General features: G+C 44.2%; 1 protein-coding gene across 1 annotated transcript in view; it reads left to right on the forward strand.

Annotated features, from left to right (window-relative positions):
• Window positions 1-7,373: 7,373 nt before the first annotated feature.
• Window positions 7,374-20,328, forward strand: part of LOC121580294 (2-acylglycerol O-acyltransferase 2-A-like) — a 28,635-nt gene continuing 15,680 nt past the window's right edge. Inside the window, exons 1-2 of the mRNA XM_041895354.2 lie at window positions 7,374-7,494; window positions 8,719-8,897. Of these exons, the coding sequence (XP_041751288.1) occupies window positions 7,401-7,494; window positions 8,719-8,897 (273 nt within the window). The 5' untranslated portion in view covers window positions 7,374-7,400. The remainder of the gene's footprint in view (window positions 7,495-8,718; window positions 8,898-20,328) is intronic.

Raw genomic sequence — 20,328 nt, forward strand, 5'->3', positions numbered from 1 at the left:
TCAATCAGAAAGATTTCTGGCTCCCAGGTGTCTTTTATACAGGTAACGAGCTGAGATTAGGAGCACACTTAAAGGGAGTGCTCCCAATCTCAGCTTGTTACCTGTATAAAACACACCTGTCCACAGAAGCAATCAATCAATCAGATTCCAAACTCTCCACCATGGCCAAGACCAAAGAGCTTTCCAAGGATGTCAGGGACAAGATTGTAGACCTACACAAGGCTGGAATGGGCTACAAGACCATCGCCAAGCAGCTTGGTGAAAAGGTGACAACAGTTGGTGCGATTATTCGCAAATGGAAGAAACACAAAAGACCTGTCAATCTTCCTCGGCCTGGGGCTCCATACAAGATCTCACCTCGTGGAGTTGCAATGATCATGAGAACAGTGAGGAATCAGCCTAGAACTACACGGGAGGATCTTGTCAATGATCTCAAGGCAGCTGGGACCATAGTCACCAAGAAAACAATTGGTAACACACTACGCCGTGCAGGACTGAAATCCTGCAGCGCCCGCAAGGTCCCCCTGCTCAAGAAAGCACATATACAGGCCCATCTGAAGTTTGCCAATGAACATCTGAATGATTCAGAGGAGAACTGGGTGAAAGTGTTGTGGTCAGATGAGACCAAAATGGAGCTCTTTGGCATCAACTCAACTCGCCGTGTTTGGAGGAGGAGGAATGCTGCCTATGACCCCAAGAACACCATCCCCACCGTCAAACATGGAGGTGGAAACATTATGCTTTGGGGGTGTTTTTCTGCTAAGGGGACAGGACAACATCACCGTATCAAAGGGACGATGGACGGGCCATGTACCGTCAAATCTTGGGTGAGCACCTCCTTCCCTCAGCCAGGGCGTTGAAAATGGGCCGTGGATGGGTATTCCAGCATGACAATGACCCAAAACACACGACCAAGGCAACAAAGGAGTGGTTCAAGAAGAAGCACATTAAGGTCCTGGAGTGGCCTAGCTAGTCTCCAGACCTTAATCCCATAGAAAATCTGTGGAGGGAGCTGAAGGTTCGAGTTGCCAAACGTCAGCCTCGAAACCTTAATGACTTGGAGAAGATCTGCAAAGAGGAGTGGGACAAAATCCCTCCTGAGATGTGTGCAAACCTGGTAGCCAACTACAAGAAACATCTGACCTCTGTGATTGCCAACAAGGGTTTTGCCACCAAGTACTAAGTCATGTTTTGCAGAGGGGTCAAATACTTATTTCCCTCATTAAAATACAAATAAATTCATAACATTTTTGACATGCGTTTTTCTGGATTATTTTGTTGTTATTCTGTCTCTCACTGTTCAAATAAACCTACCATTAAAATTATAGACTGATCAGTTCTTTGTCAGTGGGCAAATGTACAAAATCAGCAGGGGATAAAATACTTTTTTCCCTCACAGTATATATTTTCTGTTGTATTTCTGACTTTATGTTTTGTTTTACCCCATATGTATCTCTGTGTTGTTGTTTTTATCGCACTGCTTTGCTTTATCTTGGCCAGGTCGCAGTTGTAAATGAGAACTTGTTCTCAACTGGCTTACCTGGTTAAATAAAGGTGAAATAAATAAATAATATAAATACAAATAAAATAGATTCCCTCAAGGTTATGATAGATGCCACATTTCCATTTGTTTATGGCCTAATTAGATAGCCCCAAATAATCAATATGATGTGAAAGGGAAAAGTCACAATCAATAATAAACAATCTAAACCAGTTAATTAACACACAAATATATTGATAACACCAGGGGCTTATCAATCAGTGTGTGTTTTGTGTGTTCAGCTATACATCACCATTATTAACTTTTTAGATCACATCTCATGTGAATCAACACATGATCAAAACCCTTCTATAAGCACCTGGATAAAACCTATTGAAGATGAGCACTGATTGGTGAACAGCAGAATATAAAAAGATCAAGAGGTCCACCCGAAAGAAAAAATTAGAAAACTGATAAGAATATGGATATTGATTGGCAACAGGCTATCACAAGTACTTTATCTTTAAAATGCATTGAATATGCAGTAAACATGCCCAAAAACCGTTTATATTGTTGTTTAAACCTCAAATATAGCCGTTGTTTTACCCTTGGGACTGACACGGCTCCTCCGCACACTCCACTGGCTTCCAGTTGAAGCTCGCATCCGTTACAAGACCATGGTGCTTGCCTATGGAGCAGTGAGGGGAACGGCACCTCCGTACCTTCAGGCTCTGATCAGTCCCTACACCCAAACGAGGGCATTGCGTTCATCCACCTCTGGCCTGCTGGCTCCCCTTCCTCTGCGGAAGCATAGTTCCCGCTCAGCCCAGTCAAAACTGTTCGCTGCTCTGGCACCCCAATGGTGGAACAAGCTCCCTCACGACGCCAGGACAGCGGAGTCACTCACCACCTTCCGGAGACATTTGAAACCCCACCTCTTTAAGGAACACCTGGGATAGGATAAAGTAATCCTTCTACGCCCCCCCCCCCAAAAAAAAAAAGTATAATTGTAAAGTGGTTATCCCACTGGCTATAGGGTGAATGCACCAATTTGTAGTCGCTCTGGATAAGAGCGTCTGCTAAATGACGTAAATGTGCCCTTGAGCAAGGCACTTAACCCTAATTGCTCCTGTAAGTCGCTCTGGATAAGAGCGTCTGCTAAATGACTAAAATGTAAATGTAAATGTTGTCTCCCTCAACTCCTATGAAAAGGACACGCCATCATGAGGCCTCTGATAGTGACCCGAGTTACTGTCCTAATGACAACAACAGGTAATGTTACTGCCCCATCAACAACAACAGGTAACGTGTGTTATGTGTAATGTGAAAAGTTGTATAAAAAAATACCCAGCTTGATAAAGTAGTAGTCTAATTCCCCAGCCAAGCAGATAGAACTAGTAGAGTAATTTTGGTTGTGAAGTGCATTAGCAAAAAGCGTTATACTTTCTTTAGAACAAAATGCAATTTACGACTTGGCTGTCTATTCTATTCTATAAAATAAAATTGTATTTGTCACATGGCCGAATACAACCGTGAAATGCTTACTTACAAGCCCTTAAACAACAATTCAGCTTTAAGAAAATAGAGTTAAGAAAATATTTACTAAATAAACTAAAGTAAAAAAAAAAGAAAAGAAAATGTAACACAATAACATAACAATAATGAGGCTATATACAGGGGGTACCGGTACTGAGTCAATGTGCGGGGGTACAGGTAGTTGAGGTAATTTGTACATGTCGGTAGGGGTAAAGTGACTATGCATAGATAATAAACAGCGAGTAGCAGCAGTGTAAAATCAAATGGGGGGTGTCAATGCAAATAGTCCGGGTGGCCATTTGACTAATTGTTTAGCAGTCTTATTGCTTGGGGGTAGAAGCTGTTAAGGAGCCTTTTGGACCTAGACTTGGCGCGCCGGTACCGCTTGCTGTGCAGTAGCAGAGAGAACAGTCTATGACTTGGGTGACTGGAGTCATTGACAATTTTTTTTAGGCCTTCCTCTGACACTGCCTAGTATATACAGTAGGTCTTGGATGGCAGGAAGCTTGGCCCCAGTGATGTACTGGGCCGTACACACTACCTTCTGTAGTGCCTTACGGTCAGATGGCGAGCAGTTGCCATACCAGGTGGTGATGCAACCGGTCAGGATGCTCTCGATGGTGCAGCAGTATAACCTTTTGAGGATCTGGGGACCCATGCCAAATCTTTTCAGTCTCCTGAGGGGGAAAAGGCATAGTCGTGCCCTCTTCATTACTTTCTTGGTATGTTTGGACCATGATAGTTTGTTGGTGATGTGGACACCAAGGAACTTGAAACTCTCAACCCGCTCCACTACAGCCCTGTCGATGTGAATGGGGGCGTGTTTGGCCCTCCTTTTCCTGTAATCCATGATCATCTCCTTTGTCTTGCTCACGTTGAGGGAGAGATTGTTGTCCTGGCATCACACTGCCAGGTCCCTGACCTCCTCCCTATAGGCTGTCTCATCGTTGTCGGTGATCAGGCCTACCACCAAATGTAATGATGATGTTGGAGTCGTGCTTAGCCACGCAGTTGTGGGTGAACAGGGAGTACAGGAGGGGACTAAGCATGTACCCCTGAGGGGCCCCTTCTCCATGGACGGTGAGTCCTGCTGCTGTGAATCACACTGCTAGTTGGTCCACGCATGCTCTGAATGACCTTGTGAATGTTGACTTGTTTAAAGGTCTTGCTCACATCGGCTACGGAGAGCGTAACCACACAGTCGTCCGGAACAACTGGTGCTCTCATGCATGCTTCAGTGTTGCCAGCCTCAAAGCGATCATAAAAGGCATTTAGCCCAGGACCTCCCGAGTGGTGCAGCGGTCTAAGGCACTGCATCGCAGTGCTAGAGGCGTCACTACAGACCCGGGTTCGATCCCGGGCTGTATCACAACCGGCCGTGATCGGGAGTCCCATAGGGCGGCACACAATTGTCCCAGCGTCGTCCAGGTTAGCTAGCGACTTCTTGTGGTGGGCAGGGCACCTGCAGGCTGACCTCGGTGAACAGTGTTTCCTCTGACACATTGGTGCGTCTGGCTTCTGGGTTAAGCAGGCAGGTGTTAAGGAGCGTGGCTTGGCGGGTCATGTTTTGGAGGACGCATGACTCGACCTTCGTCTCCCGAGCCCGTTGGGGAGTTGCAGTGATGTGACTAGATTGAAATTGGGGAGAAAAGGGGGGGTGGCATTTAGCCTGTCTGGTAGGCTCATGTCACTGGGCAGCTCGTGGCTGGGTTTCCCTTTGTAGTCCTTAATAGTTTGCAAGCCCTGCCACATCCGACGAGCGACAGAGCTGGTGTAGTAGGATTAAATCTTATTCCTGTATTGACGCTTTTCCTGTTTGATGGTTCGTCTTAGGGCACAGCGGGATTTCTTATAAGCGTCCGGATTAGTGTCCCGCTCCTTGAAAGCGGCAGCTCTAGCCTTTAGCTCGGTGCGGATGTTGCCTGTAATCCATGGCTTCTGGTTGGGATATGTACGTATGGTCACTGTGGGGTCGACGTCGTCGATGCAGTTATTGATGAAGCCGGTGACTGAGGTGGTATACTCCTCAATGCCATTGGATGAATGCCTGTACATATGTGTGTTTGTGTATTTCATATGGGACACCATACAGGAAGGTATGATGACAGACATGTTTGGCAAAGTAGCCCCAGCACCACTACACAAAATGTTGATAGGTACAGTATCTGTATCGGCTGTGAACGAAAATAAAAGATGAAATACAAGTGTAATATGGTATTTGCACATTGTTATATTAGCAGAACACTGCTTCTACAATATTATGTGAAGGATGGTTTATTCTAACTGTTACGCTTGAAAGTTATCAACACTTTGTTTGGGAGAATATCTACATAAGTTCTGCAATACATTCTTCTCATATTACTCTGTAGGCTACTCAGGATGAGAAGAGTGCCATCCTCCTGCAGCTCACACCTGCCTGTAGTTATTGATCTCTGCCTGCTGGACCCATGAAGCAAACTCTGTCATATCCAGGATGGAGTGTCAGGCATTCCACCCCTCCTGCCACCTGACTGCACCTGTCCATAACCTGTAATACATTACATAGATGGAAGGGACTTCATCACCCACTGGAGACTTGAAGACAGAACCTCGCCCAGAGAGCAGTGCATGTTAGTGTGATAGACAGCCAAATCCTTAGATTTGGGCAAATAGACCTTAGAAATAGAAATGCCATTCTAGTTCTGTTAGACAGCTGAAGTTGTACTCTACACACAACTGATTCTGATTTGTTAGGTAAAGTGTAGGCATACTATCTTTATAAGCACATCAATATGATATTTACAGCAGAAAATGTTTTGTCTTTGTAACACAAACACATCCATCAATTTTTTGTTGTTGTATGTACACTCAACCCACTAGGCCTTGATTTGACCCCAAAAAATACATCTATGATTGGTTCAGATTTGGTCTGGTCCGGACTGGCCTTGATTTAGCCCAAATATAGACGTCTATAATTGGTCCAGTAGGGTGTTTGCCTTTAACGCCACGACCCGGGTTTATTGTTTGCTACATGGGTGTCAGAAATGGGATGGCAGCCATGACCGTGAAACATCATGACTGGTAGCCAAAGCATTATAGTGCAATCTCCTTCTAGTAGCCAGAATTCCATCCTGCGTTTAGATTTGTGGGAAGTACTTTAGTGAATGAGTATAAGCCTACTAAGCATTTACCGACGGCAACGTCTTTTTTTGTCCTGTCCTGACCAGACGTCTTTTCTTGGTCCAAGGACGTTGATTCTTGGTCCGATCTGGACCGGACTAAATCTGAACCAATCATAAACATCTATGCTTCACAAGTTTGGACAGCACAGTACAGTACAGTAGAGCACAGCAGAGTACAGTACATTACAGTACAGTAAAGTAGAATATAGTGCATTACAATACAGTACAGTAGAGTACAATAAAGTAGAGCACAGTAAAGTATACTGTATTGTACCCTACTTTACTGTACTGTACTTAGTGGCTCTCAAACCCAGGCCACCAGCACCCATAACAAACTCCATAACCACTGTCCCGATAAGGGATCTCTCAAGGGAATGTGCTCATTGGGCCAGTAAAGTTAGGCCCTGTCCAGAAAAAACCCTAACCCCTCTTCCCTAGGCACTTGAGTAGATCTGAAACATTGATAGGTGTAAGCAATAGGGCGAATGCACTTCAAAGTAAATGTCAGCTCTGTTCAAAGTACACTTAAGAAAATATTTTATTGATCATATTGATTCAGGAGTATCATTAAAACTGGTTAACATTCCCCACCAACATTAGACAACTATACTGAAAGCCCTTAAATTTCTGAAATATGATGAATAAAATCAATGACGAGAGAATAATCAGATTAACTGGTACCTGACACGGACATGTTGGTTTAGCAGGAAGATAGGAGTACTGTAAATCAGGAGGTTGTGAGTTCAAATCCTATGTGAGGAAATGTTGAATAATAATTTCTGTATACATGCACAATATAATCATGCATGTCAAAATGTGTCAAATGTGTAAGTTGAAAACACTGTATGCTAGAAGTACTGTGTGTGAGTATCCCTAACCTTGCCAACAGACGAAGCGCTATGAATGTATCAGTGATTTACCAATCAGGACCTTGATTGGCTCAACAACAGTAACAAGACGTGATGTTTAATGAAAAAATTTGTTGACACATAAATGTTCTTGCAACTACAACTGTTAGCTGGGCCAGTACCAGCAAGGTCAAAGGTCTGAGTAATTAATTCATGCATTAAAGGATTGCAGAGATAAGACGGTCAAATGTCGGTTGACCGTGGATAGAGAGGGAGAGAGGCAGACTTTGGACCCACTTCACTCACTCACTCTCCTGGGTGTCCCAGTCATAAGCCTCCCGTCTGCCTGCACTGCCTGGCTCTCCAGTCCCCACCATGAAGATCCAGTTTGCCCCTACCAACCTGCCCTTAAGCAGAAGACTGCAGACAGCCTCCGTTCTACAGTGGGTCTTCTCCTTTCTGGGCCTAGGTGAGTGTCTGTCTGCCACTGTTCTGTGCTGTCTATGTGTGTCTGTGTGTGCTGTGCAGCCGTGTTAGCTAGCCTTTCTTCCTCCTTACTTAACAAGTGGGGAGATTTGTGTCCCGTTCTGTTTGCTTAACGGGTTGCTCGGTGTGGAGAAGTTTAAATGGAATTCTATGAGAGTTTCCACTTGCGAGGCAGGCTCACTGCTGGCTGACTTCCATGTGCCAATGGAGTTGTGCCTGAAACAGAGAAAGGAACATGCATACAGTAATACATGCATACAGAAGAAACTCACGTATCTAACTCTTAAGTAACTCTTACATAACATGTGTTGGACAGTGGAGAGACTCCAAGTGTGTCGCAATAGATTTGTCCATTAGGCCTTCCACACTTTTTATTCTCCCAGAGATGGATTGGATACTGTGCATCAGTGGTACCTAGAGGACAAGAGGAAACACACTTCCTGGTGTTAGCTTTTTATGACCACATGACCTGACAAGGAAAAACTCTGGGTCCTAGTTATTGGTCAATCTGTTCAGGTCACGTGGTCAGGAAAAACTAATGGCTTGAGTTGTAGTACACTTCTCGGTTTGCTTAGGTCTCTTTCTCTACCTCTTTCTCTCTCTCTCTATCCCTGTCCCTCTCCTGCTCACTGCTGCTCAGTATGTCAGCAGGTTAAGAGATGCAACCTAATAGTGCTGTGTGTGTGTGTGTGTGTGTGTGTGTGTGTGTGTGTGTGTGTGTGTGTGTGTGTGTGTGTGTGTGTGTGTGTGTGTGTGTGTGTGTGTGTGTGTGTGTGTGTGTGTGTGTGTGTGTGTGTGTGTGTGTGTGTGTGTGTGTGTGTGTGTGTGTGTGTGTGTGTGTGTGTGTGTGTGTGTGTGTGTGTGTGTGTGCCATCTCCCGAGTGGCGCAGTGGTCTAAGGTTGTGCTAGCTGTGCCACTAGAGATCCTGGTTCGAATCCAGGCTCTGTCATAGCCGGCCGCGACCGGAGACCTATGGGGCGGCGCACAATTGGCCAAGCGTCGTCCAGGGTAGGGAGGGAATGGCCGGCAGGGATGTAGCTCAGTTGGTAGAGCATGGCGTTTGCAACGGCAGGGTTGTGGGTTCGATTCCCACGGGGGGCCAGTATGAAAAAATTATAATGTATGCACTCACTAACTGTAAGTCGCTCTGGATAAGAGCGTCTGCTAAATGACTAAAATGTAAATGTATTGGTTGTCTTCCTCCAGCTCCAAGCTGCATCATGCTGTTCTTTGTGTTGATGTTCACTCGGTTCTGGCTGATCAGCGTGCTGTACGCCTGCTGGTGGTTCGTCGACTGGGAAACACCGTCTAAGGGAGGCAACAGGGTTCACTTCCTGTCCAACCTACGTGTCTGGGACTACATGAGGGACTACTTCCCTGTAAAGGTGGGATAGCTTTACTGTGTTTACTGCAAGCTGCTGTTGATAATTCTTCAGAACTGTAGTGTAGAATTGCCCTTTTCTATGTTCAATTGAGAATACGTTTCATATAATCACAGACAATTCTCAATTCTCTATGCATATAATACTGCATCTCTGTGTGGAAATTCATATACTATGGAAATGGTAAAGACATTTACCTGACCTTTGGTTAGAGGTTAGGCAGTATCTCCAATATATTTTGCTGCTAGTGAACTCTCCTCATTCCAAATCCCTCCTGTGTTATTTTGACTGGAGGCTGGAGCCCTCTGCAGAGGATGAGTCCAGTGATCTGGCAGTGGCTCCTCAGTCTGTATCTATATACAGGAGCATGCAGTCAGGACCACTGATAAAGCCAATTATAGAATGTTTCTCATTGTGTGGAGGTATTTATGCTCTCTCCGCATGACAACCACATCCTCCTGCTGCTCATTCTGATCCTACTGTAATTGGCTCATTAGCTGTCAGATTTAATTCTTTGTCAGATCTCAGTTTAGGTGTGATGGCAGATGTTTTTTTGTGAGTGTTTTTTGGGGGCTTCAATAAAAGAGCAGTGCACAGTCCGGTGCATGTTTTTTCACATGAGGGATGCATAGGCCCTATCTACAGCTGTTGCTGGTTGATGTCGCCATCTAGTGGTAAAATATGGATTGTGTGTAGAGACATACAAGTTCAGCTAAGAAATGTGAGTTGGTATTTGTTGGAATTTGATCATCATTAGTCTTATCCTAACAACTCAGTCTCTCAACATCATACCAATGCCTATATGCTGTGTTATTGGATAGTGCAGTAAGAAATCCTGTTTAAAAGGTGTGATGTCACGAGAGGCTGTGTCCTGGAGGGACGTTACATCCCCCTGAGGTGGCTGCAAACCCAGACAGCTATGGCTCCATCTGCTGGTATGGTCGGGAACTCCACCCCTCTATGGCCAATCTTCCCACGCAGCTGAAACAAATGAGGAGCTGATGAGCTGAAGGTTTGGGAAGGGAAGAGACACACTGAGGGAGTGTGTGGGGGGGTGAAGAGACACAGTCTCCAAGCTGGGCTCTCTGGAGGACAAGAGTGCTGCACGTCCACTTCCATGAGGAATATAAGGATTTGGAGATACTTACCTTTGGGAAATACTCACCTTTGGATATATGCACCTGTGGAAATACGTGTGGGACATTTGGAAGGACGTTTTGCTGGGTTGGCCACTAGCTGCAACGTGGAATACAGTAAGACTGGGGAAAAGTTATTTGAGCGAGGGAGAGTTATGATTTTGGATGTGGAAGAGACATCCCTGAACTGTTAACCCTTAAAGAGCCACAAGAGAACAGAATTGTGTTATACTTTCGTTAGTTTCCCAAGACCTTTAATAAAATCCTTGTTTTGGTTGAACCTGGTCTCCTTGCACTACTTGAGCAATCCCGCTGAAAGCTGTGTAGCCTCTCGTGACATCACAAAGGATATACAAATCTTTGATTCTATTCTATGGAGCTTGGAGGCCTGTGAGCCTGCAATATCCTTCCACTGTGATGGGTCCACACTCTTGCTCTTGGTCAGAATGTACACTTTGGTCTGTACTGATAAGCATGTGAACATCAACAACAAAATGTCTCAGCGGTGTATTTTTCCTTTCAGTTGCTATGCAGAGCTTTGTTATCTATAGTTTGTCTATTTGAAAGTCTCAATAGGGTCACATGAATTAGCATAAATTATCTTTGACATTGTTAAATCCATAATTGTTATTCTAATGATATAGCCAGACCTATTTCTTCATTTGATGTGAATTGTAGTGTTTCTTTTTTTTAAGCTTCTATTGGTCATTGTAATCAATTGGTATTTTCAGATGAAATCAGCCTCAGATAATCGTAAATGTAGTGTTTACATTATTCAGTGATGTGTTTGGATGTCCAACAACAGCTTAAGTGGGGCATACCAATGTAAACCTTCATTGTAAACATAGAATGACCTTTGATAAAACAATGCTCAAATAGTTCATTTCAGAAAGAAAACACCATGTAGAAATATGTTTAACCATTTATTAAGCAATGAAAAATGCAAGTCTTGCCGAGATTGGCTCTGCTCCTTCAGGGTAGCAAAGAGTCAATATTAAATAGCCTACAGGCAGTGAGCACGGTAAACTATACCAATCCCCCAAAACAGCAGGACCTTACACCAGCCGACTATGTGTAGCTACGGCAGAGTGCCGTTTAGATATGATCAAATAGACCAGCTAAAGTAAACCTACCAGCTTAAGGATGAATACCATGTGAGAATGTTAACCATGTGTGGCATAAACTGAGCGACTTATGACTTCTATCCCTCATGACATACTGCCGGGTACCCTCGCTTGAGGCAAGATGAGCTTCATCTGCCTATCTTGACAACATTACAGTGTGAACCCAGCCGCCCTAGAGACGCACCGCCAGGTGCTCTCACTGAACTATACAAGTAGCTTGATCATCTGTGGGCCTACATTAAATATCTACCATCTAACAAGCAACCTAAGCAATATGCACCCAGCCAACCACCTGTAGCTAATATACACCGAACTTTATCATGATACGTGCCAAAGCAATGCTCCCGAGTTGTGCAGTGGTCTAAGGCACTGCATCTCAGTTCTTGAGGCGTCACTACAGACCCCCTGGTTCGATTCCAGGCTGTATCACAACCGGTCGTGATTGGGAGTCCCATAGGGCGGCGCACAATTGGCCCAGCGTTGTCCGGGTTTGGCCGATGTAGGCCGTCATTGTAAATAAGAATTTCCCCCGTGATCTTCAGTGTGGATGCAGGGACAGATAGAGAAGCCGTTTAAGCAGCACCAATGCGAAATGATAGAGCTGCGCACAGCTCAGGAGATAGATATCCCACAACGTTGGCAGAGGAGATGGAACCGTGATGTGCTACTGACAGAGTAGAGATACTCTTAGATATGCATGTTCATTCCTTCTCCATAAGCCATGAAGAGTAGGTAGACATGGATCCCTGAGCAGACTGTACGCTGAAGGGTCCTGGCGCCCAATATGAACTGAATCCCTGCTATCAGAGCATGATAAGGCTGCATTTGCCTGACTGAATTTGGAATAGAAAAGGCATACATTATATAACAGAAGACATTGTACAGAGAGAAGAGCATAAAGTAGACTGCTGCAGAGCGCACAGCTCAGCCATGACATACCATCACATAGCATAAAACATACGCATTACTAAAAAACTCCCAAAACCGCAACTAAACGTTAGTACAGGTGGTTTCGTAGCTACCTAAATAGCCTAATGTGCTACTGAAATTGCTCAGCTGTAGCTGATGTATCTGCAGCATGCACAGTGAGAGTGATCTGATAATCAACCTAGACCTATAGCCTACCTGAGCTGAAGGCTAATGTCTAACAGTGTATGACGGTGAGCCATGAGAGAAGAATGAATGACCTAATGAAGAGAGAATAGACCCCATAGATTACTAGAATAAGCCTGCATATAAGAGTGTCTGAAATAATATCTAACAGACGTTCCACTGAGAGGCAATGAAGGCTTGATCACCAACACTGATCGCCAGGTGTGTGTTAAGCAAGCCCGCCGCATGCTAGGTAATGCTAGTATCAGCACCCATCCAACACAGCTGAAACTATAGCAAGCCTTGATTAGTCATCGCACAGTGTCAGATTCCCCACTAAGGTCCAAGGTGAGAACCCTTCATCCTCAGATTTCAAGTTATGGTTAGGCAGTAGTATCAATTTAAAATGAGGCTGCAAGCAGAATATTAATTAATAACAGCACTAATACATGACTAGAATGAAGTGATCGCTACAATAGCGCACAATACAATAGCGTATGATAGAATAAGAACAGTCACTAGAATAATACTACTAGAACGCAAGATTAACTGACAGGGAGGACCACCTAGGTAAAATGCATGACATGATTAGAACATGGCTAATAAATCAGTGCCTAAACCTACTGCTGCAAGAAGAATTATGTATAACTGCGTTGACTGAAATTATACCATAAAATGTATGCTAATAGTGCAACAGTAGGCTATACACTAATAAGCTAGCAGATTTATGATTTCTCTGAGCAGAAGAGCAGCAAAAGTGTAGCTATACGAGAAGCGCACTATCCAGACCAGTCTGCAAGTTAAATTGAATATGTTCTAGCTTAAACTGTGTAAGGGAATAGGGTTCCAAAGATACAAACCATAACCAGATAATTTGTGAAACATTTGAAGTGTGACTGCTCTCGCGCAAGTCACATTAACTAATGAAACTGTGATGACTCATAAAATGTAGGCCATCTCTGATGTATGCATTGATTGCAGCGGTCTCATGAGTTGCGCAACACGCAGTGATAGTTACTATCCATATTGATGCTGCACTAAACAAATTAACGTCCGCAGAGACTTCAATACTATCAAATCACCGTGATAAGCACCATCTCCTGCCAGTGGCATGTATTCATGGATGCCAAGGGAAGCCAGGCTTCTCGCAAAAAAAGACCAAAATAAAAAAACATAAAATAATGTCTCTTTTGTCTCTGTATTTCATCATTTTCCTTCAGTTCGCAAGAGGCTGAATGTATCTCACAGGAGAAAGCATCAGAGCGAGCGGAACAGCGCCCCTCTGTCTCTCTACATGTAGGCCATCTATCTGATGCTGTCTGGGCCAAACGAGTATGACATTTTTCCTGCCAGTAGCATTGAAGGCATGGGAAGCCAGCAAGCATCTGGCCTCCCTTGACAAAAATAAAGTATTAAATGTTTTGCCAATCAGCGTTGAGCTAAACTTAGCGAGCTCAACTGTGAATGGTCCTGGCACATCCGAAAAAAGTGTCAAGGGAAGCCAGCTTGGATTTGGCTTCACTCCTATCAAATCCCATTGAGAGCATACGTCATTGACAGGAAAACTTGAATTGTTGCATCTCGTTGTGTTGTTGTCCTCCGGTGGCTAGCTAGCCAGCTAGCTAAAATTGGCCCTTTCCTAAATTAGCCATGGATGGAGATAGGGATTTGGACTTGTGGTTTTACTTAATTCTCCGTACTGGCCAATGATTATAACGCCGATTCTGATCCAACAATTAATTAATACATTGTTGTTCCCCTGGCCTGAGATGTAGAAAGCGAATGTTAACTATCTAACGTTGCCCATGAATGGAAGTTAGGCTAGCGAGCAAGCATTTTGGCCAGGGAGCCTAGGTCAACAAAAAATAAAAGGGTGTACTGTATGACAGAGTGATAGACTGTTTCGTCACCATGAAAGAGAGGATGGCATTGGTGTTTCTCTACAAGTAGGGTGAGTCAACATGTTTTTCTACTTGCACGAATGTGCACACATACACTTGTCACTTGGCTTCCCCAGTGATTTTACCCACGCACCACTACTGTCTCCTGCTCATAATCAGAAAACATTGCTACTCACTTACTGTATATAAACGCATAGCCTGTATGCATAACCACGGGAAGTAGGGGTGCTGAGGGTGCTGCAGCACTCTAAAAAAAGTAGTGCACTGGGCCTTTACTTGTCCTGTATTAGCAGACCAATATAGCAGTCTGCAGCAGTCAAAAGTTTTCCAGCATCCCCCCACGTCAACAAAAGAATCGCATCACCTCCACACTACTTCACACGGCTATGCCTGTATGCTACCCTAGCATAGGTTACTTCCTCATTGTATGGCGAGGGATGATTCTCCATGAATGGTGTGTGTTTACAGAGCGCACCGACTCTGCCCGAATGCTGGTATTGTGAAAAAACAAGTAGTCTACAGTGAGGGAAAAAAGTATTTGATCCCCTGCTGATTTTGTACGTTTGCCCACTGACAAAGACATGATCAGTCTATACTTTTAATGGTAGGTTTATTTGAACAGTGAGAGACAGAATAACAACAAAAAAATCCTGAAAAACGCATGTCAAAAATGTTATAAAATGATTTGCATTTTAATGAGGGAAATAAGTATTTGACCCTCTGCAAAAACATAACTTAGTACTTGGTGGCAAAACCCTTGTTGGCAATCACAGAGGTCAGACGTTTCTTGTAGTTGGCCACCAGGTTTACACACATCTCAGGAGGGATTTTGTCCCACTCCTCTTTGCAGATCTTCTTCAAGTCATTATGGTTTCGAGGCTGACGTTTGGCAACTCGAACCTTCAGCTCCCTCCACAGATTTTCTATGGGATTAAGGTCTGGAGACTGGCTAGGCCACTCCAGGACCTTAATCTGCTTCTTCTTGAACCACTCCTTTGTTGCCTTGGCCGTGTGTTTTGGGTCATTGTCACGCTGGAATACCCATCCACGGCCCATTTTCAATGCCTTGGCTGAGGGAAGGAGGTTCTCACCCAAGATTTGACGGTACATGGCCCCGTCCATCGTCCCTTTGATGCAGTGAAGTTGTCCTGTCCCCTTAGCAGAAAAACACCCCCAAAGCATAATGTTTCCACCTCCATGTTTGACGGTGGGGATGGTGTTCTTGGGGTCATAGACAGCATTCCTCCTCCTCCAAACACGGCGAGTTGAGTTGATGCCAAAGAGCTCGATTTTGGTCTCATCTGACCACAACACTTTCACCCAGTTCTCCTCTGAATCATTCAGATGTTCATTGGCAAACTTCAGACGGGCCTGTATATGTGCTTTCTTGAGCAGGGGGGACCTTGCGGGCGCTGCAGGATTTCAGTCCTTCACGGCGTAGTGTGTTACCAATTGTTTTCTTGGTGACTATGGTCCCAGCTGCCTTGAGATCATTGACAAGATCCTCCCGTGTAGTTCTGGGCTGATTCCTCACCGTTCTCATGATCATTGCAACTCCACGAGGTGAGATCTTGCATGGAGCCCCAGGCCGAGGGAGATTGACAGTTCTTTTGTGTTTCTTCCATTTGCGAATAATCGCACCAACTGTTGTCACCTTCTCACCAAGCTGCTTGGCCATGGTCATGTAGCCCATTCCAGCCTTGTGTAGGTCTACAATCTTGTCACTGACATCATTGGAGAGCTCTTTGGTCTTGGCCATGGTGGAGAGTTTGGAATCTGATTGATTGATTGCTTCTGTGGACAGGTGTCTTTTATACAGGTAACAAGCTGAGATTAGGAGCACTCCCTTTAAGAGTGTGCTCCTAATCTCAGCTCGTTACCTGTATAAAAGACACCTGGGAGCCAGAAATCTTTCTGATTGAGAGGGGGTCAAATACTTATTTCCCTCATTAAAAGGCAAATCAATTTATAACATTTTTGACATGCATTTTTCTGGATTTTGTTGTTGTTATTCTGTCTCTCACTGTTCAAATAAACCTACCATTAAAATTATAGACTGATCATTTCTTTGTCAGTGGGCAAACGTACAAAATCAGAAGGGGATCAAATACTTTTTTCCCTCACTGTATATGATAGGCTACTCCCGAGGCTAATTCTACTTGGCTAACTAGTTTGTAGCCGGCTATTGACTGACAACAGTAGCACAACATGCTGATCCTTGCAATCAATGACATCCCTGCAGCAGCCAAACATTGCAACATGAGCATATCAGAAAGCAGCAGCATAAAGAGAAATGGCTAGTTACAGCAACAGCATCAATGTAGAAAAAGAAGCCAGCGCTTGGTAGCAGCAAGTGGCAGAAGGATGAGTGAGCAGACCCGGTCAGCTTAAATTGACTGCCAAACAAGGTAGGCGTGATTGTTACTAGCCTCTAATTGATGCCATCTCAGCTGATGCGTTAGCCTGAGGCGGGGCACTCGGGTGTCCTTTCTGCACTGGCTCCGCTTCATTTTGATGTCAACATCCTATCATCTCTTCTATTAGTTATTATAGTTCTCTGCTTTTACCATTACATTAAATAGTACAGCAAATGTAGTTCTTCAGAAAAGTGATTATAGGCTAAAACTGTGAAAAAACTGGTAAAGAGAGACTTGCTATGAATGATACTTGGTGTTATCAGTCAGTCTGATATCTTCTTTGATAGCATGCTTATCTGTTGTACTTAGCACAGAGTGTGTCCTTAATGTCACTTCTCCAGTGTGTCCAATGTTTTCCCAAGGTAGAAGCCCCACCTCAAGACTCTGCTCCTTTGAGTGGGGGCAAATGTCCCTGATTGTTCCATACTGTATACTGAGAAGATAACATATCAAAACCAACTGATTAGGGAACACAGTCAACACCAAAATGTACTGTATGTAAAGTGTTCTGTGTATATTGAGTATTGAGTCAACAGACAGAGTATACAGACAGAGCTGTATTGAGGCAAATACATTTTATTAGAGAGAATAATGTCTCATTCAAGCAAAACATAAATTGGTTCTGAATGCCACACGCACACATGGGGAATTTACATCGTTAGGTCTTATGGACTTTCCTTCATTTCTCAAGGAAAGATACAGTACATTGAACACAACCAGATACCAAGTTCCCAACAAAGAGGACTTCAAACAAACACATTTTAATGTAATTTCCCCTGTATTATCCCCTGGCAAGTGCCGATCGAGCATTTGACTTCATGCATTATTAAGGCTGGAATAAAGAGTCAATGTTAGACTGAACAGAGCAGTGTCCTTCAGAGGGTGTCATCGGTTACACTGAGGTCTGGTTCTCCACCACCGTCCCTAATGACAGTGTCACTGCCTCCGACTGTAAGCCAACCACCTGATTTGAAAACGTATTCTGCTCTCTGCAGAAATGAACACTAACTAGACACTGACTCCTCTCATGACTTTACATTTGTAGAATGTATACATTTTAGTCTCGTTTGAACCCTACTCTAAGCCAAAATGCAACAACATGCATATGCCTAAAACCTCTGCTGAGTTCACATGTATGGTAGACTTGAGTATAGGTTACTGTATGTCAAGCCTGAGGGGAAAATAATGTGAACAATTGGCCAGTGTTCTCTCACTATGGCAATCCACGCCTAGAGCTCCATTCTCACTCATACAGGCATCTGTGTTGACCACTAGTACAAAATCTGACAAAGCTCCATTCCCCAATAGACAAACAGTACAGTGGTCTTAGAGCTTGACTTATTCTGTCATCTGTTTTTGGAAACAGCTAAATCTCATGATCAGATAGAGGACTACAGGAAATGAGAGAAGGACAAATGGGTTGTTTACAATCACAAAACCCGAAATGAAATTTATTTTTTATTTTTTTATTTTATTTCACCTTTATTTAACCAGGTAAGCCAGTTGAGAACAGGTTCTCATTTACAACTGCGACCTGGCCAAGATAAAGCAAAGTAGTGCAATAAAAACAACAGAGTTACATATGGGGTAAAAAAAACATAAAGTCAGAAATACAACAGAAAATATATATACAGTGTGTGCAAATGTAGCAAGTTATGGAGGTAAGGCAATAAATAGGCTATAGTGCAGAATAATTACAATAGTATTAACACTGGAATGCTAGATGTGCAAGAGATTATGTGCAAATAGAGATACTGGGGTGCAAAAGAGCAAAATAAATAACAATATAGGGATGAGGTAGTTGGGTGGGCTAATTTCGGATGGGCTGTGTACAGGTGCAGTGATCGGTAAGGTGCTCTGACAACTGATGCTTAAAGTTATTGAGGGAGATAAGAGTCTCCAGCTTCAGAGATTTTTGCAATTCGTTCCAGTCATTGGCAGCAGAGAACTGGAAGGAATGGCGGCCAAAGGAGGTGTTGGCTTTGGGAATGACCAGTGAGATATACCTGCTGGAGCGCAGACTACGGGTGGGTGCTGCTATGGTGACCAATGAGCTAAGATAAGGCGGGGATTTACCTAGCAGTGATTTATAGATGGCCTGGAGCCAGTGGGTTTGACGACGAACACGTAGTGAGGACCAGCCAACAAGAGCGTACAGGTCACAGTGGTGGGTAGTGTATGGGGCTTTGGAGACAAAACGGATGGCACTGTGATAGACTACATCCAATTTGCTGAGTAGAGTGTTGGAGGCTATTTTGTAAATTACATCGCCGAAGTCAAGGATCGGTAGGATAGTCAGTTTTACGAGGGCATGTTTGGCAGCATGAGTGAAGGAGGCTTTATTGCGAAATAGGAAGCCGATTCTAGATTTAACTTTGGATTGGAGATTCTTTATGTGAGTCTGGAAGTTGAGTTTACAGTCTAACCAGACACCTAGGTATTTGTAGTTGTCCACATACTCTAGGTCAGACCCGTCGAGAGTGGTGATTCTAGTCGGGTGGGCGGGTGCCAGCAGCGTTCGATTGAAAAGCATGCATTTAGTTTTACTAGTGTTTAAGAGCAGTTGGAGGCTACTGAAGGATTGTTGTATGGCATTGAAGCTCGTTTGGAGGTTTGTTAACACAGTGTCCAATGAAGGGCCAGATGTATACAAAATGGTGTCGTCTGCGTAGAGGTGGATCTGAGAGTCACCAGCAGCAAGAGCGACATCATTGATATACACGGAGAAAAGTGTCGGCCCAAGAATTGAACCCTGTGGCACCCCATAGAGACTGCCATAGGTCCAGACAACAGGCCCTCCGATTTGACACACTGAACTCTATCTGAGAAGTAGTTGGTGAACCAGGCGAGGCAGTCATTTGAGAAACCAAGGCTATTTAGTCTGCCAATAAGAATGCGGTGGTTGACAGAGTCGAAAGCCTTGGCCAGGTCGATGAAGACGGCTGCACAGTACTGTCTATTATCAATCGCAGTTATAATATCGTTTAGGACCTTGAGCGTGGCTGAAGTGCACCCGTGACCAGCTCGAAACCGGATTGCATAGCGGAGAAGGTACGGTGGTATTCGAAATGGTCGATGATCTGTTTGTTAACTTGGCTTTGAATACTTTCGAAAGGCAGGGCAGGATGGATATAGGTCTGTAGCAGTTTGGATCTAGAGTGTCACCCCCTTTGAAGAGGGGGATGACCGCGGCAGCTTTCCAATCTCTGGGGATCTCAGACGTTATGAAAGAGAGGTTAAACAGACTAGTAATAGGGGTAGCGACAATTTCAGCGGCTAGTTTTAGAAAGAAAGGGTCCAGATTGTCTAGCCCAGCTGATTTGTAGGGGTCCAGATTTTGCAGCGCTTTCAAAACATCAGCTGTCTGAATTTGTGTGAAGGAGAAGCGGGGGGCATGGGCAAGTTGCAGCAGAGGGTGCAGAGTTGGTGGCGGTTAGTGGTAGCCAGATGGAAAGCATGGCCAGCTGTAGCAAAATGCTTGTTGAAATTCTCGATTATTGTAGATTTATCGGTGGTGATAGTGTTTCCTAGCCTCAGTGCAGTGGGCAGCTGGGAGGAAGTGCTCTTATTCTCCATGGACTTTACAGTGTCCCAAAACTTTTTGGAGTTAGTGCTACAGGATGCAAATTTCTGTTTGAAAAAGTTAGCCTTTGCTTTCCTGACTGCTTGTGTATATTGGTTCCTAACTTCCCTGAAAAGTTGCATATCAGTGGGGGCTATTTGATGCTAATGCTGTACGCCACAGGATGTTTTTTGTGCTGGTC

The sequence above is a fragment of the Coregonus clupeaformis genome, chromosome 13, assembly GCF_020615455.1.
Source record: "Coregonus clupeaformis isolate EN_2021a chromosome 13, ASM2061545v1, whole genome shotgun sequence".
In the NCBI taxonomy this organism is placed as follows: Eukaryota; Metazoa; Chordata; class Actinopteri; order Salmoniformes; family Salmonidae; genus Coregonus; species Coregonus clupeaformis.